General features: G+C 41.2%; 1 protein-coding gene across 1 annotated transcript in view; it reads left to right on the forward strand.

Annotated features, from left to right (window-relative positions):
• The window catches only part of LOC109913433 (contactin-associated protein-like 2), a 1704267-nt gene that overhangs the window by 516481 nt on the left and 1162759 nt on the right, over positions 1-25027 (forward strand). The window contains exon 2 of the mRNA XM_048610560.1: positions 22496-22606. Within this exon, the coding sequence (XP_048466517.1) occupies positions 22496-22606 (111 nt within the window). The remainder of the gene's footprint in view (positions 1-22495; positions 22607-25027) is intronic.

Here is a 25027-nt window from a genome sequence, read left to right on the forward strand (position 1 = left end):
TATAAGTCCTGCCTTGATTTGCCTTACCAAAATGCAACACCTTGCAGTTGTCTAAAATTCCAGCTGCCACTCCTTGGCTCATCTGATCAAGATACTGTTGTACTCTGAGATAACTTTCTTCACTGTCCACTACACCACCAATTGTGGTGTCATCTGCAAACTTACTCACCATTTCTCCTATATTCAAATCTAAATCAATTAAATAAATGACAAAAAGCAGTGGACCCATCACCGATCCTTGCGGCACGTGACTGGCCACAGGTCTCGAGTCCAAAACAACAACCCTCCGCCCCCACCATCTGTCTCCTACCTTCAAGCTAATTTAGTATCCAAATGGCTAGCGCTCCCTGTATTCCATATGATCGAACCTTGTTAACCAGTCTACCATGCGGAACCCAGTTAAACACCTTGCTGAAGTCCATACAGACAATGTCCATTGCTCTGTCTTCATCAATCCTCAAAGTCACTTCTTCAAAAAACTCAGTCAAATTAATGACACATGACTTCTCACGCAAAAAGCCATTTTGACTTTTCCTAATCAGTATTACCTTTCCAAATACATGTAAATCCTGCCCCTCAGAATCCCCTCCAACATTTATCCATTACTGGCATCAGGCTCACCGGTCTATAGTTCCCTGGCTTTTCCTTATCACCTTTCTTAAATATTGGCATCACGTTAGCCAATCTCCAGTCTTCTGGCACCTCACCCGTGGCAATTGATGGCACAAATATCTCGGCAAGGGACCCAGCCATCACTTCCACAGCTTTTCACAAAGTTCTGGGATTCACCCGATCAGGTCCCGGAGATTTATCCACCTTTAGGCATTTTAAGACATCCAGCACCTCCTGTTCTGAGATATGGACACTCTTCAAGATATCGTTATTTATTTCCCCACGTTCTCTAGCTTTCATGTCCTTCTAAATACTGATGCGAAATACTCATTTAGTATCACACCCATCTCCTTCAGTTCCACACGTAGGCAGCCTTGTTGGTTTTTAAGAGGCCCTATTCTCTCCCTAGTTACACTTTTGCTCTTAAAGTATCTGTAGAATTTCTTTGGATTCTCCTTAACCCTATTTGCCAAGGCTACCTCATGCCCCCTTTTACCCTCCTGATTTCTCTTTTGAGTGTATCATAGAACATAGAAAAACGAACAGTACAGCACAGTACAGGCCCTTCGGCCCATGATGTTGTGCTGACCTATTATCCTATTGTAAAATCAAACGACGCTGCATACCCTGCATTTTACTGTCATCCGTATACCTATCCAAGAGTCGCTTAAATGTTCCTAATGTATCTGATTCCACTACCATCACCAGCAGCGCATTCCACACACCCACCACTCTCTGTGTGAAGAACCTACCTCTGACATCTCCCCTATACCTTCCTCCAATCACTTTAAAATTATGACTCCTCGTAATACTCATTTCCGCCCTGGGAAAATATCTCTGGGCATCCACTCTTTTCTATGCACCCTCTCTAAAGCTTCCACATTCTTCCTATTATGAGGCAACCAGAACTGAACACAATATTCCAAGTGTGGTCTAACCAGGGTATTATAAAGCTGTAGCATAACCTCACGGCTCTTAAACTCAATTCCCCTGCCAGTGAAAGCCAACACACCATACGCCTTCTTAACAACCCTATCAACTTGGGTGGCAACTTTGAGGGATCTATGGACATGGACTCCAAGATCCCTCTGTTCCTCCACACTGCCAAGAATCCTGCCATTAACCCTGTATTCTGCATTCAAATTCAACCTTCCAAAATGAATCACTTCACACTTTTCCGAGTTGAATTCCATCTGCCACTTCTTTGCCCAGCTCTGCACCCTGTCAATGTCCCATTGCAACCTACAACAGCTCTCCACACTATCCGCAACTCCACCAACCTTCATGTCATTGGCAAACTTACTAACCTATCCTTCCACTTCCTCATCCAAGTCATTTATAAAGATCACATAGAGCAGGAGTCCCAGAACAGATCCCTGCGAACACCGCTGGTCACTGAGCTCCAGACTGAATACTTTCCACCTACTACCACCCTGTATCCAGACAGCCAAATTTCCTTGAATCCTATGCCTCCTAACTTTCTGACTGAGCCCATCATGGGGAACCTTATCAAATTCCTTGCTAATATCCATATACACCACATCCACTGCTCTACCTTCATCAATGTGTTTTGTCTCATCCTCAAAGAATTCAATAAGGCTTGTGAGGCATGACCTGCCCCTCACAAAGCCATGCTGACTTTTTCTAATCAAACTGTACTTTTCCAAATAATTATAAATACTATATCTCAGAATCCTCTCCAATAATTTGCCCACCACAGAAGTAAGACTGACTGGTCTGTAATTCCCAGGATTATCCCTATTCCCTTTCTTGAATAAGGGAATAACATTTACCTCCCTCCAATTATCTGGTACTACTCCAGTGGACAGTGAGAGTGCAAAGATCATTGCCAAAGGGGCAGCAATCTCTTCCCTCGCTTCCCATAGAAACCTTGGGCATATCCTGTCTGGCCCAGGGGACTTATCTATCCTCATGTTTTTCAAAATTTCTGGCACATCTTCCTTCCTAACATCAATCTGTTCATGCATATCAGCCTGTTTTACGCTGTCCTCACAAGCATCGAGGTCCCCAGGTATCCTTGTTACCCAGATGAGCATAGGGCTGGGGAGAGGGCATCTGCCATAGGCATGTTGCGCCAGGATATGAGTTGCAAAGCATCAAGGTAATATAGTAGGCTGGAGTTGTTGTCAGCCATGACTAACCTCTTGAAGCACTTCATAATGATGGAGGTCAGAGCCACTGGGTGATAGTCATTAAGGCATGTTGCCTGATTTGTTTTTTCTTTGGCAGCTGGTCTTCTTGAAGCAGTTGGGAACCTCACATCATAGTAAGGAGAGGTTAAAGATGTCAGCCAGCTGGTCCACGCAGGATCACTGTATGGCGGGGGACTCCATCTCGGCCAGTCACTTTCTATGGGTCCAATGATAGTTAACAACTGAGGGGCTGCTACAACCTGGAGGCACCCTCTCACCAAAATCTTTCAGATTTTGAATTGAGAATGAATACAGGATACACCCCACACCTAGGCAGACAGGGATAGCCTGCAGGGTTATCCAGAGCATTGGCCCTTCGGTTTGCTGCTACATGCCGTTAAACTGGTCACCATCAATTAGGGAAATGGGAAGCAAGCTGGAAAATCTTGGTGTCAGGGGTGCTGCCAGTCCCAATTCAGGATAGTGTCTCACCCTGAAGAGCAGAAGAGCAGCCAGCTCAATATTATTGAACACCCCCCAATATTGTTTTAGCATGAGTGCTAGTACTGCTCTAACCTGAGGCACCATCTCCAGACAGATGGAGATCAATATCCGGGCATCCTCAAAGAAAGGTGAATAGATTCCAAAAGCACCAGGACCGACAGGCCTCAGGACCTAGCATTCTGTGATAGGGAGGGGATGTTTATTTGAGAAAAGTCCCCTTTGTGAACTGTGAATTGCCTACAAAAGTCTAACCATCGCTGTCCAGAGCTCTCTAGGAGGTTGCTAGGTTTTGCTGGATGGTTTCCCTATGTGGTAGGGGCATTCCCGACACAAGCAAGTTGCCTATGGATGTGGAAAGTAACTCTAATTTAACCATTTAAGTTGTAGAATTGGAATACCAGTTGGTGGCTGGCATAACCACTGAAAGAATGGTATAGGGGACAGGAATAATATGAGTCTCCTGCTGTATTCCTGCATCTTTTTGCCAGTCGACCTACCAGTTGATTCGTCACCACAGGATAATTAAAATTTAGGCCATGGGTCTGTTTCTGTGGAGAATGATCAATTTGGGCAGCAGTTAGAACCATTTTCAGACATTGGATTTTCATTGGCCTTTATTACTACTTTGTTCAAAATTGCTGTTGCCCACATTACTGAAGAAGGTCAATGCTGCTGTTTGACTGCAGAAACATTTTGCTGCCTTCCTGGGACAAATAGAACTGCGTTTTCTGCTTAGTTCACTCAGCCATGTCTCCATCCTTCCCTGCCACTGATGATACATCTTTAAAAATTACATTCAAAGTTGATGCAGCTGAAGTCCCTTGTATTTGACTGTGTGTATTGCTTTAAAGGCAGCAGCAACATTCTGTTTACTTTGCTTGTAGCTGTTGGTGTTCAAGGAATGGCAACAGCAGCAAACCACAAATATAAATGGGTCATTATACACCAAGAAGATAAAGAGGACTTGTAAAGAAGCAAATCAACATTCATTCTCTTCACGACTGACACACAGTAACAGCAGTGTGTACCATCCACAAGATGTGTAGCAATAACACACCAAGTCTATCAAAGACATCTGCCAAACCCATGATCCTACCAACTAAAATGACTAGTGGCAGCAACTGCAAGGGAACACCACCACGTATAAGTGCCCCTCTAAACCACACGCCATTCTGACTTGGAGCTGTAGTCCTCTTTCCTCAGTGACTTTATCCTAGAATGCCCTTCCTAATAGCACTGTGGGGTGTTTCTATACCATAATCACTACAGCAGATCAAGAAAACAGCTTACTCTCATCTTCTCAAGGACAGTTAGGGTTAGTTCACAAATGCAAGTCCAGTCAGTGATGCTCAAATAACATGAATGAGAAAAGATTCCAGAAACCAGAGTAAAACTTTCCAAAGAATAGGCTCTGAGGCAGATTAAACAGCATAACTGGGAATGATCTGGTGATATCAAGATCACTTACACTTACAACTTTATCATCCGGTAATATTGAACATCTGATGACGTAAAATATAGCTCATATCCTGAGTAGTTTGTGTAAAGTATAATCTCTGGAAAGTGTTAATTTTTAGGACAACCTGAACAAGCCCAACGCCTCTCATCATAGAATCGCAGAATAGTTAAAGCATAGAAAAAAAACAAACGATTCGACTCTTTGTATTCCTGCTGGCTCTCTGAAGGAGCAATTCACCTCGTGCCACTCCTCTATCTTCTCCCAAGTAGTGTCACATAGTATCTTATATCCACCTGAGAAAGAAAACCTGGCCCCAATTTAATATTTCATCTGAAAGATAACACCTCCAGGACAGTGTAGCACACTCTCTGTATTGCATTGAAGTGGCAATCCAGATTTTTATCCTTATGTCTTTTCAATAAAATAATAATGCATTGCCTTCCGACTCAGAGACAGTTGCTACAACTTAAACCACAACTTCGGCATTATTCATGACTATTATTTCAGATGCTTCACTCTTCTATTTTTATTGAAATGTGTGAGCTCACCATGTCCTCTAAACAGTTAGCCACATATTCCTTAAAAAATAGATTCATGAGATTTGGGCACCACTGACGAGGTCAGCATTTATAGCCCGTCCCTGATTGCACCTTGGACTGAGTGACTGCTAGACCACTTCAGAAGGCAGTTAAAAGTCAGCCACATTAATGTGAGTCTGGAGTCACAGGTACACCAAACCAGGTAACAACAGCAGATTCAGAGATAGTAAGAACTGCTGATGCTGGAGTCAGAGATAACACAGTGTGGAGCTGGAGGAACACAGCAGGCCAGGAAGCATCAGAGGAGCTGGAAAGTTGATATTTCGGGTCAGGACCCTTCTTCAGAAATGGGTCCCCACCTGATACGTTGACTTTCCTGTTCCTCTGATGCTGCCTGGCCTGCTGTGTTGTTCCAGCTCCACACTGTGTTAACAACAGCAGATTTCCTTCCCCAAGAGACTTTAGTGAACCAGGTGTTTTACTCAACATTATGGAGACTAGTTTTCAATTCCATTATGATTATTTGAATTTAAGTTCTACCACCACTATGGCAGGTTTGAACACGTGTCCCCAAAACATAAGTCTATGATGCTGGTGATGGTTTTGTTGCAGCCATATTAAAATAGAGGGGAACTTTCATGTTAGATTCTGCCCTTTCTGTTTTCAGTATTGGAGCTGGAGGTCTGAAATAAAAAGAAAGCCTCTGTTATGTTTTGTGAGAATAAAAACAAAGATATGAGCTCTGAACTGTGTCTGCTTGGACGAAAGATAGGCTATCAGGCCTTTGATTCATCTGTTCTACTTTGCAGTTATCAGACTATCATATATCCAAGTAGAATAGAAACTTTCCTTTATTTTCCAACAGAAAACCTTAGGCATGGTTTATTCAGAAGTCAGAAGGCAAAATTGCTTGAGGCAGTTGAATATTTCCTGTTAAACATATCGCACTTGTTTTGTGGAAAAAATATCAAAGAAATATCAGCTTCACGCTGTTTAAATTATGAATGCCTCACTGGATACAAAGCAACAGTACGTATCCCTGGAAATTAGATTAGACTAATATAGTTTATGTTTTGTCTGCATTTCATGCTCTCCAAAGTTGAAGGATTTTAGTCCCCAGTGTATGACTGTTTTTTTCATTTTTGGCTTCCAATGTCAAATGCTGTTGATTCAGAAGCTGTAAAACCAAATGCAGGGTAAAATTTGTTTTCACATTTCTAAGAATGAGCTCAAAAACATAATCTGCTGAACACATTATAGAACTTCCTACATTTCCCACTCTTTTGAACCAGAACTGCATCTGTTGTTGTGTTTACTCCTAACAAAATATTTTAAAGTTTCAGTTGCATATTGAAAAGTAGTGAAATATGCTCACAGATGTAGACAGGACCTAACATGGCACATCAAAATGAGATGGTGAATGTAATGATATAAATATATAGATTTTTTTAGGGGAAATGAACATTTGCACTGCACCTATGTCTGGTGTTCTTTCTGTGTTTCCTGAGATGGACTGAAGCTGGAATATTTATGTTTGAAATGGCTGAATTTCACCTATTATTTCAAAAAGTGACTGTTCCAGATGTGTATGTGGGAGAGCATCATTGGATGTGATGGGTAAGCTTGCAACTGTCCTTTTCCTACATTCTGAGTAGCCATTGAATCTTCAGCCAGTCCTGAAGAAGGGTAATGCCTGAAACGTTGACTTCTCCTCTCCTCCAGATGCTGTCTGGTTTGTTGTGTTCTTCCAGCCTCCTGTCTGTCAGTCATTGAATTTACTTGGAGGCAAAGAATACGGGACAGATTTTCATGGCCACTGTTGAGATTGATTTAAAAAATAGGCTGCAGAACATAATGACCACCTCTGTTTCTATTCTTGACAATTTTCATGAAGGAAGGAGCAGAATCTGAAACTCTCATGCTTATACGAAGAATGTAATAGACATGATAATGGGTTCATTGAAAGCCTATCCTAGCTAACTTTTAATGGAAGCAGCCAGGCTTTAGCAGCTGTGAGGTGATTCAACAGCTGCATGGAGGCATGAACCATGGACTGATGGTGGAAAGAAAGAAAGGGGAAGGCAATGGACTAGTGGAATTATCACATAGCTCGTAATCCAGGTAAGGTTTGGGGACCTGGCTTCAAATTGCAGATGGTCGAATTTTCATTCCAGAAAATCTGAAATCAAAAGACTAATGCTGATGCATCTGGTTCACTAATATCCTTCTGACCTACATGTGACTCCATGCCCATTGCAATGTGGTTGACTCTTAATTGCCCTCTGAAATGACCTAACAAGCTATCTATAGTTGCACCAAATCACAAAAAAGTCTCAAAAGAAAGGAATGAAACTGGATGGGCCACTTGGCCAAATTGACCTAGGCACCAGAAATGGCAGCTGCAAACTCAGCCCAGTCGACCCTGCAAACTTTGCCTCACCAACATCTGAGGGCTAGGCATTAAAATTGGGAGAGCTGTCTCACGGATGAGTCAAACAACAGCCTGACAGTCATGCTCATGGAATCATACCTCACACACAATGTCTGAAACAACACTGTTACCATCAATAGCAGGACAGATACAGCGGAGGTAGCAGCATAGTGGTGTACAGTTGGGAGGGAGGTTCCATGGGAGTCTTCAACCTTGACTCCAGACGTTATGAGGTCTCATTGCATCAGGTCAATTATAGGCAAGGAAACCTCCCAATAACCATGGCTGATTAATCAGCACTCTTCCATGTTGGACATCACATGGGGAAAGCACTGCAAGGGCATAAAATATATTCTGGGCTTCACTGTCAATCACAAAGAGTGGCTTGGCAGCACCACAACTGATTACGCTGCTCAAGTCCTAAAGGACATAGTTGCTAGAATAGGTCTGTGACAGACGGTGAGGGAACCAACAAGAGGAGAAAAAAATCTGCTCATCCACATCCACAACAAGTTCGCTTGCTGCAGATGCATCTGTTCATGACTGTATCAGTAAGAATGACAACTTTACAGCCCTTGTGTAGACAAAGACCCGTTTTCTCATTGAGGATGCCCTCCATCATGTTGTATGGCACTATCTCCATGCGAAATGAGACAGACTTCAAACAGATCTAGAAACGCAAGACTGGGAATCCACGAGGTACTGTGGGCTATCCTCAATAACAGAATTATACTCCAACACATTCTGCAACCTCATGGCCTGACTAGATCCATACCTTTGCGGTATCCAGTGCCCTCAGTTCTTTCTGTCCTGACTGTACCTTAACCATCGAACTAGGTGTTCGATCGTGGTTCAATGAAGATTTCAGTAGAGGATGATAGGAGCAGGATCAGGGATACCTAAAAATAAAGTGCCAACCTGGTGAACCTACAGCACAGGCCTATTTGCATGCTGAATACTATAAGCAGCAAGTGATAGATTTCTGCAAACAACAGGTCAGAACTAAGCTCTGCAGTCCTGCTGAGTCTAGTTGTGAAAAATGATGGACAGTTAAATAACTTCCTGCTCATTCTCCAAATATTCCCATGCTCAATGATGGAGGAGCCCAGTACATCAGAGTAAAAGATAAGGCTGAAGCATTTGCAATAATCTTCAGTCAGACTTGCCAAGTCGATGATCAAACTCAGTCTGTTCCAGAGGTACACAACTCCAGTCTTCAGCCAATTTGATTCACTCCATGTGATATCAAGGTAGACCTGAGGGCATTGGATACTGCAAAGGTATGGATCTAGTCAACATTCGGGCAATACTACTGAAAATATGTACTCTACAACTTGTCATGCCCCCGGCCAAGCTGTTCTAGTATAGCTATGACACTGGCACAAAGTCTTAGAGTTTTCACTTTATGGAAAGAGGCCCTTTGGCCATCATGTCTAAGCTGACCATCAACCATTCAGCTTTGCTAATCTCATTTTCCAGCATGCTATGACGTTTCAAGTGTTCACTGAGGTCCTACTTAAATGGTTTGAGAGTTCCTGCCTCTTTTAAGCCTTTCAGACAGTGAGTTCCAGATATCCCCAGTCCTCTAGATGAAAAGTGTTTTACTCCAATCCCCTCCAAATCTCCTGCTCCTTCCCTTAAAACATTATCTTTGGGTTATGAGTGCCAGCTCAGTGACAAGACCAGTACCACTACCTCAACCTATATTTCCCCAGCACTGCGGAAAATTACCCAGATATGTCCTCTACGCACAAAAACAGGATGAATTCAACGCAGCCAATTACTTACCCATCAGTCCAGTCTCAGTTATGTGTAAAGTGATGGAGGGTGGTGCCAACAGTGCTATCAAGAAACATTTGGTTTGCCATAACCTGCTCAATGATGCCCAGTTTGGGTTCCTGCAGGACCACTCAGCTTTTGGCCTTATTAAGACTCTGGTTCCAACATGGATAAATGAGCTGAATTCAAGAGGTGAGGTGAGAGTGACAGTTGTTGACATCGAGGCTGCATTTGACTTTTGTGATATTAAGGAACCTTAACAAAACAGGAGTCAGTGAGAATCTGGGTTGAGTTGTACTCAGCACAAAGGAAGATGGTTGTGCTTGTTGACGGTCAGTCATCTCAGCTCCAGGACATCTCTACAGGAGTTCCTCAGGATAATGTGCTCGTTGTAACCATCTTCAGCTGCTTCACAATGACATTCCCTCCATCCTGAAGTCAGAGGTGGGGGTGTCTGTTGAGGATTGTACAACATTCAGCACCATCCAGCATGGGTTGTAAATTGGAAAGTGACATTTGTGTCAGACAATGACCATCTTCAATGGTATTACCATTGCTGAATCTCTAACTATCATCATTTTTGGGGTTACCATTGACCACAAACTGAACTGGATTAGCCAAATACTGTGGCTGCAAGAGCAGGGAGAGTCTATGAAGCCTGCAGCAAGTAACTCATCTCCTGAATCCCCAAAGCCTGTCCACTATCTACAAGCACAAGTCGAGAGTGTAATGGAATACTTCCCATTTGCCTGGATGGGTACAGCTCCAACAACACACAAAAGTTTGACACCATCTAGGACAAAACAGCCTGTTTGAATAGCCACAAACATCCATTCTCTTCACTGTTGATGCACACTTGTAGCAGTATGCAGTATGTACAAGGTGCAGTGCAGAAATTCACCAAGGCGCCTTCAACAGCAACTTCTTTTGGGGCAGTGGCCTAGTGGTACTAACCATAGACTATTAATTAAGAATTCCACATAATGTTCTGGGGACCCAGATTCAAGTCCCTCTGTAGCAAATGGTAGAATTTGAATTCAACTTTTTAAAAAATGGAATTAGGTGTCTAATAATAACCATGAAACCATTACCGATTGTTACTTTGTGTCCTTTAGCAAAGGAAACTGCTGCATTTAACTGATTTGGCCTGTTTTTGACTCCAGCAATATGGTGACTCTTCACTGCCCACCAGGAATCAAGGATGGGCAATAATTGCTGGCCTAGCCAATGACGCCCAAATGTTGTGAGTGAATTTTTTTTAAAAACTCATATCTGCTTCCATCTGAGGTAACAAGGTGTAGAGCTGGATGAACACAGCAGGCCAAGCAGCATCAGAGGAGCAGGAAAGCTGACGTTTCGGGTCGAGACCCTTCTGCCTACTATCTCTGCTTCCATCTGGAAGGTCAAGAATAGCAGATACATGGGAACAAAAGCACCTGCAAGATCGCCTCCAACTCACTTCATTCTGACTTAGAAACATAACCATTCCTTCAGTGTCACTGTATTGAAGTCATGGAATTCTCTCCCTAACAGCATTGTGGACATACCTACAGTAAATGGGCTGCAACAGTTCAAGAGGGCAGTTTACCACCACCTTCTCAAGGGCAGCCAGGGATGGGCAATAAGTGCTGGCTTAGCTAGCAATTCACACATCCCATGAATGACTTAATGAACTTAAAAGCAAGTAAAATGGTTTTGCCTCCTTTACAGTTCATCAAGAAGTGCTTTAGTATGAGTTGTTTCCGTGCTTATAAAGGTGAGTTATGGCAGTTGTTTGAATGATACAATAAAATCAGTTTGCCAGTTTGTTACTACTAAAAACCCACAAGCTTTCAAGTAAAATATCAATTTTACAAATGTGAAAATGTTTTTCAATGCATTAAAGTACTTCATTAAATTGGTAAAATCATAGAGCACATTTCACACTATTAAAAGTGACCTATTTATCACTAATCCAAGTGTTTAATCTTTTTCCATTGGTTTTACAAATTTTCTCCATACATCTGTTAAGACAGCATTCCTAAAGATGCTTATTTTACTCCAGGTGTTTTCTGGCCTTTTGGCTGCAATCCAACTGCTAAACATTTTATAAATACTTCATATTGTTTATACAGGTGCTTTAATGAATTGTTTGTCGAATTGAGGAGTTTTATGAGCGACTCAATTTCTTACAAATGCTATAACTGGGCTTGTGAGTTCTTTTCATAAAGTGGATGAGAGGATAACATGATGAGGGTGGGGTTGAGAGAGATGTAGGATTGCACGTGAGAGTTGAGGATGAGAGCAAAAGCTTTAATCTGGTCAGAATTTTCAAAAGCGTACAGAATAACTGATATTTGCCTCAGATGCACCAATAAGGGAATGAATAAGGGCCCTTTAACTCGCTTGCTGAGGAATCAGTCCACCTCCATTTGTTCCTTCAGATCATTTAAGGCCTGGATTCTTTAAAGATCCCACATGTTGGTATTTTTGAGACAGAGACAGGATAACATCAGTGGGATTAGTCCTGTCTTCTGATTCCTGCCTCCAGCATGAGAAAACAGCCCTAAATCCGTGATTGCTAGATTACAGTTCTCACGTCATAGGATGAAACATCAAATTAGTCCTCCTCCACTCCAGTGAGACAAATTGGTGCTGTATAAACAGGTTACCTCAGCCCCTCAGGCTGCAGTTGTCAGTTTAATACACTACCGTCATTGTACTTTCTTCCCTCATAGAGCTGGGATCCATTTAGTAGTTAACCAATCATGCTGAGCACCCACCATAATTGGTAAAGCAAGATTGACAAATTCTGTAATAAAAACACTAAAAATAGCAGCCAAGGAGTATCTGTGTAGGGTAAATGAGTTACCATTTCAGGGCAACGACCTTTCATCTGACCAATGGTTATCATCCATTGACTCCATTTCTCTCTTTACACATGTCTGATTTGCCGAGTATTCCAGGTATTTTGTCATTTCATGTTTTCAGCGTTTGCAGTGTTTTACCTTTGTGTTAAAATATAAGTACATATACTAGTATACATGCATTCTACATAAATATGTAGGGCATGAAAGATCTTTGAAAATTTTATGGAGGAGAAATTAATCAGCAGACCCACTGGAAAAGGAATCATTGTGACAATCACAGAACTCTGTATTCTGTGGAACAGATCAATACTGCAAAATTAGCATTGAAAGTTGTTATTTAGTAGCACTGTGAGTTCAAATGATAAAGGTAGCCCTGTTGTCCACATCCAGTAGGTAACTTTTGGTGAAATAGTGGAGGAGGTGATCTTTTGAAATACATTTGAATAGGGAATTTGCATTGTTGGCAAGTGTTCCTACTCATTACTATGTTATGGCCAATGAGAATATCTGATGTGCCTGTTACTTAAACAAAGTGGTGAAATGTCTTTCCATACTGATGAAAATGAGGGATTTAGAAGTGGCCAGAATTTGATGTCCTATACTGGTTGCAATAGGCATCATGACTGCAGTTGCAGTGTGTCTGGGTCGACAACATAACAGGGTTATGAAACAGTAGCCACAGAGACGGCCAGCTCTTCTCTTTGTCCTCCGTCAGTTTGAAGTTGGATTCCACACTCCTTAATAATGGCAGGAGGCAATGGATGAAGCATCTCAGTGTGCATCCTCAGCAGCATTCTTGAATGCTGTAAAGTTGCAGAACACAATGTCTTCCTTAATTTTTTGTTATTTAATCACATGCTTTAGACTTGGTGATATTTAACTCCCTTTTGTTTAATCAACATGTTTTGGGATAACTGATTACTAGTTGCGCTTATGTCAGTCTGTTGGGTTGTTGTTATCCCACGTGAGAATGGGCTTATTGATTGAACAAAACATTCAATGGAAGGCAGTAAAGTCCGATTTTATTACTGCAGACTGTATATTGTACTTGCTGCACATTATTTTATGAGCCTCAACAATGACTTTAACACGTTGTAAATATGGTTTATTACACAATACAAAACTAATATCGTGTGCACCTATTATACATATTTGCTTTCACGCTTTACCTGAATGTAATTCAAAGTGAGTTATTCAGAATTGAAGCATTTTACTCAAGTTTTCTTGAAATTATATTGAATTATTGAGCCTTTGTAAAACTCAGATTTTCCTGCCATCTGTGCTGGCTGTCCTTACCAGCTGTTGCCTTCAAACTACCAACTCTTAATAGACATTTTAGATTTTAATATCAACCCTCATTGTTACTTTTGGATGCATTAAATACTTCTTTTAATCTTAAAGGAAATACATTTGAATTAAACCTTAAACAAAACTAATGTTAGCATAGTTTCTGGCCCAAATCTGGGCAGCCCTAACCACATTCTTTGCTTGAACAGTAATTTCTCCTGGAAGTCCCACCTGTACCTTTTCTAATGAAACTGGATCAACTGTGTGAGTCTGTTGGTAGATCAAACATTTGGCTTTTTTCTGTCCTACAATTTTTATACTTATACATTTTTTTTCATAAATGACCTATAGTTTTGTAGTTGTATCATTGTTTTGTCATGACATGGCATTGCGTATGCCTTTAATGCTGACACTAAGTCTTAGAATGTGCTCTTTACCTTACTCTATTTGCTTTTTAATGTGCAGCTTTAGAGGGTCCATAGTACACAAAGTGGATAGGTTCTACTGCTGTCTAAAGGTAGAGTTTTTCTTCTGTTTTCAGGATCTGTCTATCAGTCTTCCTGGTTTCTGCTACTAGCATAATTTGAATAGCTTTCTCCTGTTAAATCTCTCATGGACTGTAAAAAATCTGACAAAGATTCATCAATAACTTGAAGAATTGTGTCTTATGAATATTGATTTCAAAGCTCTATAATCACAATTTTCCCTTTATTTGTACACGTTGTTAATAAAATAGTTTATCGATTCCCCTCGATGCCAAACCCCTCTGTTAAACCTTGCCCTTTCAAGGATTTTGTTCTGTAATTGAAATAATTGTAAAAACTCTGAACACTTTATCTAACTTAATTGAATCCTCTTTAATGCTTTGGTTATTTATAATGTCATTTGCTATAGGACCTACTGAACACAAATGGCTGAATCTTATGATATTTTGGCCAAGTGTCAGTTTTATTGAGTTTCATGGAGTGTTTCTCCCCATGAAGATTTTTTATCATATCACCCTAATCTCCCCGTCATTAACAAGTAACCCCACTCCTATGGCACCCCTCTCATTTGATGCTAGCCCAATTCTACTGCTCACCATTGCCAGAAGAACCCAACAATCACTGAAAATCCCTGAATAAACTGGCAAACTTGTTGCCAGTGTCAGCTATATAAACCCTGGCCAAATACCTTTCCAAGCAATGGCATTCCAGCGTTGTCCTTCACTGGAAATGTAATAGCACAGCAAACCCAAACATGCCCTCTGCAAGTCATTATTATTTTGCCCCTAGTGTCTGCTGCAAATTCAGACATCTTATTCTTGTCCAGTGGGGGGATCTGTCAGAGATAGACAAGCATTCAGATAGCCCCAAAGGTGAGCTTTTAGTCATCAAAAGTAAACCAAACAAAACTTGTACGGGATGCAGTTTGTTCCCACAATACAAACAAAGTGCTGGTGCAATGACTAATGACTATTTTACATTTCACGATTGTCTGCTGTGCCCAGCTCTCATTTTCTGGAACCGGGTATCAGTGAGGTACTGTCTGGTTTGTTGTACCCAATGCAGCTGAGCTTTGTTAAGGACAAGGATAGCTTGCTCCTCCCCAGTGTCCTCATTCTCCTCCTCTGACTGTTCCCATTCCCTCAGTTACTCAGCAAACAACACATTGCTTCATTGTCTGCTTCAATTGTGCAAAGCTCAGCAAGGATGATGTGGTACACTCTGACAAGAGTATATTGCAGGACTCCCCAAGCAATGGAACCACTATTTCTGCAACCCTATGATCTGTCCCACCACGGCCCTGGTCAAGGCATGTTCTGCACATCAGCTAGGGGTTGTTCAATGGTGTTATCAGCCATGGTCACACGGAGTAGCCCCTGATCTCAGTAACCCAGACTTGGAAGGCTCCTGGACCCTCAAATGCAGCAAGTCCATGAAAGTGCTCCAGGATGTAGAAGTCATGACACATTAATCGGATGGCACCCTTTCCTATTAGTGAATTACTTAGTGTTGTGATATGGCCCTCTCGGTGCCCTGTATGAAGGAATTCCCATTTGTGGGAAGCAAGCTATGTCAGTACAATGGTTTGGGCTACAGCACTGACTTGGCCTGCAGGACAAAATGAACCAATGTGATCTTACACAACTAGCATTGGTCTCTGTCCTAGACAACAAGGTGCAGGGCTGGATGAACACAGCAGGCCAAGCAGCATCATAGGAGCAGAGAGGCTGACGTTTCGGGCCGAGACCCTTCATCAGAAAAGGGGGAGGGGAAGGGGGTTTTGAAATAAATAGGGAGAGAGTGGGAGGCGGATAGAAGAGGGATAGAGGAGAGGATAGGTGGAGAGGAAACAAACAGGTCGAAGAGGCGGGGATGGAGCCAGTAAAGGTGAGTGTAGGTAGGGAGTTAGGAAGGGGATAGGTCAGTCCAGGGAGGACGGACAGGTCAAGGGGGCAGGATGAGGTTGGTCGGTAGGAGATGGAGGTGCGGCTTGAGGTGGGAGGAGGGGATAGGTGGGAGAAAGAACAGGTTAGGGAGGCAGGGACGAGCTGGACTGGTTTTGGGATGTGGTAGGGGGAGGGGAGATTTTGAAACTTGTGAAATCCACATTGATACCATTGGGCTGCAGGGTTCCCAAGCGGAATATGAGTTGCTGTTGCTGCAACCTTCGGGTGGCATCGTTGTGGCACTGCAGGAGGCCCAGGATGGACATGTCGTCTGAGGAATGGGAGGGGGAGTTGAAATGGTTCGCGACTGGGAGGTGCAGTTGTTTATTGCGAACCGAGCGTAGGTGTTCTGCAAAGCAGTCCCCGAGTCTCCGCTTGGTTTCCCCGATGTAGAGGAGGCCACACCGGGTACAGCGGATGCAGTATACCACATTGGCAGATGTGCAGGTCTCTGTCCTGATGCTTTTGTGTGTTGTTGACTGAGAGATCCCACACACATGTCCTCTCTGGAAGAAGGTCAAAGCAGTTGTCACCTTCAAAGCCATTGGGTCAGGATGGGCCTAGGCACTGCTGCATTGTGATTAACTGTCCAACCCGTGGCTGGGTCTATTATTCCTGTTGGCAGGCACCAATGTTGAAATATAAGGAAGAGAACACGTTCTTAGCTGGGCAAGGGGTCAGTGTTGGCATGCCCTGCAGATAATGGCTGCAAACCGTCCTCCATACAATGAGATGAGCAGCATCCTCACAGGGAAAGCTATCTATGGTGTTCTTATGGCTTTTTAGGATGGCCACCTACTTAGTCAAGGTGCTGCACATAGTAGTATTGTGACATGCGTCTGAACCTTTTCCAGACCAGCTCCCTATTGAGGATGGATGTTATCATTGCATTCAGTAGCCTTTATCATTATACTCCAGTGAAGGTGTAGAGGGGATTGATTCCATGCCCACTGAACCTTTGGACATTGTGGAAGTCAGTGGTGATAAAATTTGCTTTACTGAGACCTCAGTGTGCAAGTTACAGGGGCCTCTGACATGTTGTCCATTGCTTGTGACCAGCATTTGAAACACAATACTTTGATGTGGCTTGATGAAATGTTTGACAATACATTTTACTGATGCCACCGTGGTCCTGTATTTTTCCCTGTGCTCACTGTCAATCATCCCTTTCCTGTTACCTTCCATGCCTCTCATTCTGCATCACTTCCCCTCCCTTGTATACCTCAATTCCTCCACCCCTCCAATCGCCATCTTTGTCCCCAGCCCAACATATGCATTTCCTTTTCCCGTCCAACCTTAAATGACTCCACACTCTATCCATTACACATCGCCGCAGAGTATCCCTTTCCCCCTGAGTTCTCCTTTCCCTTCTCCATCAATGTATGGACTCCAAGGACTGACTGCTATCCAGCCTGATGACCAATTTTGATGGACAGCTTTGAGAGAAGACTGAATAGACCCCTGACCACTGTCCTCACTGATCCTTGACTCATGTTATGTGATTCCCCTGACTGCTTGTAATGTACATATAGGACTGACCATAGCTCATTCTCCATACAGTAGTCAGATATATCCCCTGACTGTGACTGCCTCAAGTGAGTGAATGATTGTGACCAAGCCCCTGGACTATGTATGGACTCTGCCCTTCACTGACAGTATGGAGATCCTCTATCTGATAGCAGCTCCCTTGACCTGATTGAGGACAACCCCTCACATGACCAGTTGGGTGAAGAAAACATTCAGTGTGTTTGCCACACAAGTAGTTGGCATATGCTGGAGCTGTGAGATTGGCATCTCACTGCGCCATCCACCAAGCTGACCACCCCATGGATTGATTACTACTGACAAGCATGGCAAGCAGCCTGGCTCTGTAGGTGTGTGCTAAACAAATTAATATGGCACTACTGTAAATGTTTAGACTTCAGTTGAAGCATCATGATGTCAAAGGACATGTTATAGCAAAGCAGGGCTGGGATGCTGTGAGCATGCAGTTAGGCACTAAGTGAATGAACACAGAGAGTGATTGAACAGCACTGAGATACACCTGGGTCCACAGTAAGTTTTGTGCCTGTCACCTTGTAGCAGCGTCTAAAAGCTAGTGTTTCTGGTCCACCCCAAACTACAGCTTTGAAGTGCCGAATTATCTTGATTGGAATGGTACCATGAGATTTTTAAGATTTAGGTCACAAATATACCGATCTTTTAAATGCCAAGGTTGTTCAAAATTTCTTCTTCTATTGAACTTTTTCACCGACTCTTATAAATTTTACCTTTTAAGTCTTTAAATAAAGTTTGCGATTTTTCCAATACAGTGGCCCAAGTAGAAATTATTTTTCTGTTCCTTGCTCTGTTCATTGAAGCTGTGCCTCATGAAGCTTACTCATGATGCAGCAATGCTACTTTTGAGATGTGAGATTGCTCTCCTCTCTCTTGCCTTCCCACCCTGGTGCTAAAGGCATTTTTGCCAAAGCTCCCCCCCACCCGCCTTCCATTCCTCAGGGATCTCTAATGTTATTGCCTTTGATCCCCAGGATCCCTGCCTGTTACCAATAAAGCTAGCTTTGACTCTTCTCTTAGTTCACAATATTTCCTTGTACCCCTTACTTGCTCTGAAGTGAAGGTCTTCTTCTGGTATTCTCCTTTTGTCTTGTTGCTGGTCCCATGATAGTTTTCATATTTCAGCTGCTGTGTTTTCTTGAAGCAGTCGTTTTCCTAAAGTCGTAAAGTCAACTGTCTTCTGAAAATATTTTCTTCGAGATCAAATGGAATTTGAATTCACACTGCTGCTCACCATGTCATATTGTGCTCTGGGTACCAGCCACTCTGAGCTGGTAGCTGGCGTGGTTTTTTGCCACCAGTCGTCCTCTTTATGTTGAATCTAAGGTCCTGTCGAATTGTCAGTGGTAGAGGATAGACAACTGTAAAGTTTTAACAAAAGAAAACTCTTGTCTTACATGGTGAATTTATTTTTGCATGACAGCAATGGATACAATTAAGATTAGTTATCTAGTGACATTTGCAAATATGAGGACCCAGATATGTTATGTCTGTCTTCATTGGGACCTAGTACAAGACTGTGTTTCTCCATGTCAAGATGGTGCGACGTCATTAGGTAGGGGGAGCGAATGCAACTTTTGCATTCATTCTTTCAGAACCATTACCTTATGCAATAAGTTCTTTTTTTCTCCTGTGTCCTTCAGGTTGAAACTTGCTAGACATGCCAGGTGACAATATGGGGCAAGGGCAAGAAGGCAACAGGTACATTAGCGACCGATATGACCAAAAGCTATCTACTTATCTGGCAAGATTTATATTTTGAAAAAGAAGTAACAGTGGAAGAGAGTGAATTCGAATTAAATTGGGTACAAAAATAAAGAAAGGATGAGAAATAAAGCATGGAGTTTACCAATACTTACGGGACTTAACCTAGACTTTGCACAAGTGAGCATAATTCAGGCAATCTTACTAAAGACGACCAATTAACTGGCACCCTTTTAGGTGCCCCATCCAATTAAGGATGATGGGCAGACTGTCTAAGCAAAAGGGCAAACTGGAGAGTCAAATCAGCTGGAGGCTCCATGGGAAAGGTGGGCACAGCTGACATAGACAAAAGACCAGAAGGACATCTCAAGAAAGAGGCACACTCTGAAGAGCACATCATTATTGAGGGAACGTAATTTCTAGTTTATTCCCACTGTATCCTCAGATGGACCTCTATCTGTGCAGTTGGGAAATCCTGCCAACATGACCATCAATTGCTAACTTTTCACCATCAGTTTGATCATAGCTCCAGCAAGTTTGTTTAAAGAGGGGGGGTACATTGTATATAAATCCTGATGTGTAACTTTATGAAGGATACAGTGAGGTCAGTGAGAATCAAAAGTTAAATATGTTTATTTTAAAATCACTTACAATAATTTATTACATACAGGAATGAGTTTGAACAATTTTTAATTAGAACATAGAACATAGAACAGTACAACACAGTACAGGCCCTCGGCTCACAATGTTATGCCGAACTTTTACCCTAAACCTAAGGTTTATCTAACCTCCACCCCTACCTTATTCTATCATCCATATGCCTATCTAATAGCCGCTTAAATGCCCTAATGAGCCCGACTCCACTACCCTCTCCGGCAATGCATTCCACACCCCTACCACTCTCTGAGTAAAGAACCTACCTCTGATGTCTCCCCTATATCTACCTCCACTCACTTTAAAACTATGCCCCCTCGTAATAGCTACCTCCACCCTCGGAAAAAGTCTCTGGCTGTCCATTCTATCTATACCTCTGATCATTTTGTACACCTCTATCAAGTCACCTCTCATCCTTTGTCGTTCTAAAGAGAAAAGCCCTAGCTCTCGCAACCTTTCCTCATAAGACCTTCCCTCCATTCCAGGCAACACCCTGGTAAATTTCCTTTGCACCTTTTCTAACGCTTCGACATCTTTCCTGTAATGAGGCGACCAGAACTGGACACAATACTCCAGATGTGGCCAAACTATTCTTTTTCTGGGCAATAGAGGTTGATTGGCAAAATACTGATAACTAAAACATTGTTACTGAAGCACTTGTGTTGTTAGATTCGAGCCCAAAATTTTGGTTGTGGATTTTAGGCCTCTTAATGCACGTTAGCAGCAAGAACTTAAAAATAATGCAAATGCTAAGTGTGAGATGCCATTTGTGAGAAGCAAACAGTATAAATCTACAGGTTCTGGAGATTCACAACTAATAATACATCTCCTTGATTCGCTAAACATGCAGACTGATTTTCACATTGATAATCTGTGTGTGTGCATGTCGAATTCTGTAAGTCAATTTTCTTTGTCTCCTCTTGAAAAAAGTTGAGCATTTTTGTTAGATTGGCACTTCTGAATTCACATTGGTGTCTTTTTAAAGGTTATGAGCACCCATCCTTGTTTTTATTAAGTATTAGATACAAAAAAGATTTCTGTAAATTGTTAGGCCAGAAATAATTAAGTAGATTGACATTTCTTCTCTCTTACATAATTCTTAACTCCTAATACCCCATTGTCATTTAAGGCTTGAATGTAAGTTTGGGCAATAGGTATTAATGAAGAAGGCTTTTCAGCCTATCCTAGCCACTCCATCAGGGAAGAATTGAAATTTCTTTCTAAACTGTTCAAAATTAAATTATTGAAAATATGATGCAACACTGTCAATCTTGTTCAGAAAGCTATAAAGCATTTTCGGTGTCGGAAATGCAAAATATATGCTAATATAGTTGAGTGCTCTCAACAAGTTATGTTTAAAGCATAAAACTGGGATAATATGGAGGGGTATTCACCTTTGATCTTAGTTGATATTATGACCAGCGATATCATTATGTCATCTGTTGAAGGTCATTTACGCACCCAGGTCTATAATTCCCCAAATGCTGGTGTGTGAGCATGTACAAATACAAAGTGCCCACAAATCTGCAAACCTCCTTCATGGGTAGCAAAAATCTGTAATTATCCTTCGATTGTTTATAGATAACTGTGTTAAACAAGGTGCTACTGTTACCAAATGATGTTTGTATGTTATATTGTATAATGCTATTGTCATTATAAGCCAGCATTTTGTTATAAGCATTATTGTGGGAAATTTAGTTTTGTTCTGTTTTTGGTACTTGATTAAGCAAAATAGTGAAGGTTTTCATGCATGGGAATTGAGTAATTATCAATTTGTTTTACCAGTGTTAATATCAAGCATACCTGGGCTGATATAGAATGGGTTAAATAAAAATCCCTCAATGTTCTCAAACGCTTATGCCTTAATCTGAAAATAACAGATGATTAGGTACAGTGCCAGTTTTCCATTTCCTACACCAAGCATCTTTTTTATTTCCTTAAGGAGGTTGACAATATTCTATTCATTGTGGGTGGTGTTGTGCATGATAACTTGTAATAGATAGTTTGATATTGCCTACACCCATTTTCTGGACTCTCTTCGATCATCAGGGAAAATGTGACATTACATTCTTTCTGTAGGCTGATACAAATATCCACACTCTTTACCTTCCCTCAAAAATTTGCACTTAAAAAATAATATTCTTAACATACCTGGAGAAAGTCACATTTTGCCTTGCGATTGAAACAGTTAGGATTTGAATTTATTTTCCTAAGTCTAAAATGCTTTTTATTAGTATTGAGAAGAGTTTAAAAAATGAACAAAGAAGCTTTAAACATCTTTGCAATGCTGTTTCATACATCCATATTTCAACCATGTTGCCTTCTGGTTATACAGTGGTGTTTTTAACTTGCTTTGTCATGTTTTCAGCAGTGTAATCATATTGTGGAAGAAATGAACCGTCGGGGAGCATAGATTTGAATAAATAACAATTACTTATATAAATTTACTACGCTGGGATGAAATCTGTATATTCACTTTCCACCTTTAAGTTTGTAAAAACGATACCAAGTAAGTCATTGTCTTTATTTTTTTCAGAGAAATGTGATGAACCACTGACTGTCGCACTTCCCCACTCTTCCTTTAGTAGTTCATCTGTGATGTCAGGCAGCTATGTACCTGGCTATGCTAAACTGAATAAGAGAGGAGGTAAGAGCTCTTAAAACAATCCTCAATAGAAATTGATTCATATTTTATTGTCAATTATTAATATTGTAATGAGCTGCTTTCCTCAGTTAGAGTGAGTAGCAACTTGTTTTCATTTAGTTCTTTAGTGTGGTAAATGATCCAAATTGTTACGTAGAAGGCAGTACATGACAGAAAACAAAGAAATAAAGAAGCTAAGATTGAGCCATCGTTCAAGGAATGGTCAAAAGCTTAATTGAAAGCAAAAATCACTTAGTTGCTTCTTTCAGTTAATGCATATTGCACGTTATTTTTTATTTCTTTTCATAATCCAAGTGAACAAGAATGTCTTGTCACGCAGGAAGCGTCTCAAACTGTTTTACATTAAACAGGTCAGACAAGTACATGCCAAGCAGGAGAGGAGAGGAAAATGAGAAGAATTAGTGGAACTTAAAAAGCACATTTGATGGTAAAAGTTTTAGTGGATATTTGAAAGCAGAGGAGAAGGTAGATGGATGTGGAGAGTGAATTTCCAGGTGACGAGGTATAAACCAAAGTCTGAGCAGGTTGTGAATGGGTACATAGAGCTAAAGAGGTAGCATGGGGAGGCTATGGAAATATTCAAAAGTGAACATTAACATTGCAAAGTTAATTTGCTGTTGCACTGAAGCCAGTGGGATGAGGAAATTTTGGGCAAATAGCTGAATTTTATCCATGTCAGAACATGATTTCAGAATTTATACGTAATACAATCATTCTTTGATTGCTCTCTGAAGCTGAAATGATGTTTTGATTCAAGATCAGAGTTATGAGTCCTAGTGAGAATTGAAGAATACAATTTCAGCATTACCTGTATTAAGCTGGAAGAAAGGAAACCAGAATAGGTTTCTCAGCAGATACTACATTGGTACTTCCTTAAGCAATTGTTTAAGTTTTTATTTGTTTCAGGGTGGCACAGTGGCTCAGTGATTAACATTGCTGCCTCACAGTGCCAGGAACCCAGGTTCAATTCCAGCCTTGGGTGACTCTGTGGTGTATGCGCATTCTCCCCATGTCTGTGTGGATTTCCATTGGGTCCTCTGGTTTCCCCTCAACAGTCCAAAGATGTGCAGTTTAGGTGGATTGGTCATGCTAAATGCCAGGTTACAGAGAGAGGGGGCAGTACTGGCTGTGCATGGGATGCTCTTTGGAGGGTCAGTGTAGACTCGATGGGCTGACTGGCCTCTTTCCACACTGTAGGAATTCTATTCTGTGAAGGAGAGCCCTGGGACCTAATGAGGTATATAACAAATGCAGGAATCTGTCTGGAACATTTTCTAGTTTCTGTTGTTTTCAGGGGGAGCACATTGCACTATTTGCAAAATATTTCTGCATAGATTTAATCAAAGACTATTTTTATTTTGTGAAAATATATTATGACAAACAACATAAAAGGGAGCAATAGCGTCAGCCAAAACAAGGTTTATAAATGATGACTCCATAAGCAGCAGAGGCAGTAATTTATAAGGTAAATTGAGTAAATAATGAGGTGGAATGTGTTATTACTGTAGCTAAGCTGTGTTTGCTAAAGTGGTGATAGGCTATTTATTGAAGGGAGTTGAAAAATGCCTGTGGTAGTTATCTATATTGGAATAAATAATTTGTCTAAAAGCAATCTGGAGAGGCCTAAAAAAAATCGAAGCACAATTTGGAGAGAGTCACAAGAGAAATGATATTAAGTTTGTTAATTGCAGATTGGGGATTTGGAGCATAAAGAAGAATTCAGAAGGGTATAAATTGCCGATTCCACTGAATACAGAGATAGTACATTTTTGGATTAAACGTTACTTTGGGTGGAGGTACAAAGTGATCCAGAAATGCAAATGTATAGATCCTTAAAGTATGAACATAGTTAGAAAAGACTGTGAAAACACACATGTTATCATGGATTTAATACACAAGAAATTGAGTTAAAAAGCAAGGGAGTGATATTAGTTAGTAAAATATTGATAGTGCCATTGTTGGTGTAATGTTCATACATTTAGCTTGCCCATCATAAGATTGGTGTTGCCTGATTAAGAAAATTATAAATGTTCGCTGGAATTACATGAGAAATAATTGGCTCATATTGGGAAGAAAGCTTGAAAAAAACATGTTGTTTCATTGTTGCATGTTATTACACAAAAGGTTAAGAAGGGTTTTGGGAGTTTTCAAGAATTATGAAATATTTTGAGAGAACAGAGACTAAAAGTCAATTCTCACTAGTTGACAAATCAGTGTTAAGTGGAAATGGAACATTAAAAATGGAAAGCTTCTTTTATGACAAGACAATAGAAAGCACCACTGAGAAAGATACGTGTGCAAAAGAAAACTTTAGCAGAATACAAGGAAATATCAGGAGAATGAGACTAGATTTGATAGCCAGGCTAGAAAAGATTATACCAGGACTGTGTAAATTGAGTTAAT

The sequence above is a fragment of the Rhincodon typus genome, chromosome 2 (assembly GCF_021869965.1).
Source record: "Rhincodon typus isolate 14 chromosome 2, sRhiTyp1.1, whole genome shotgun sequence".
Classification (NCBI taxonomy): Eukaryota; Metazoa; Chordata; class Chondrichthyes; order Orectolobiformes; family Rhincodontidae; genus Rhincodon; species Rhincodon typus.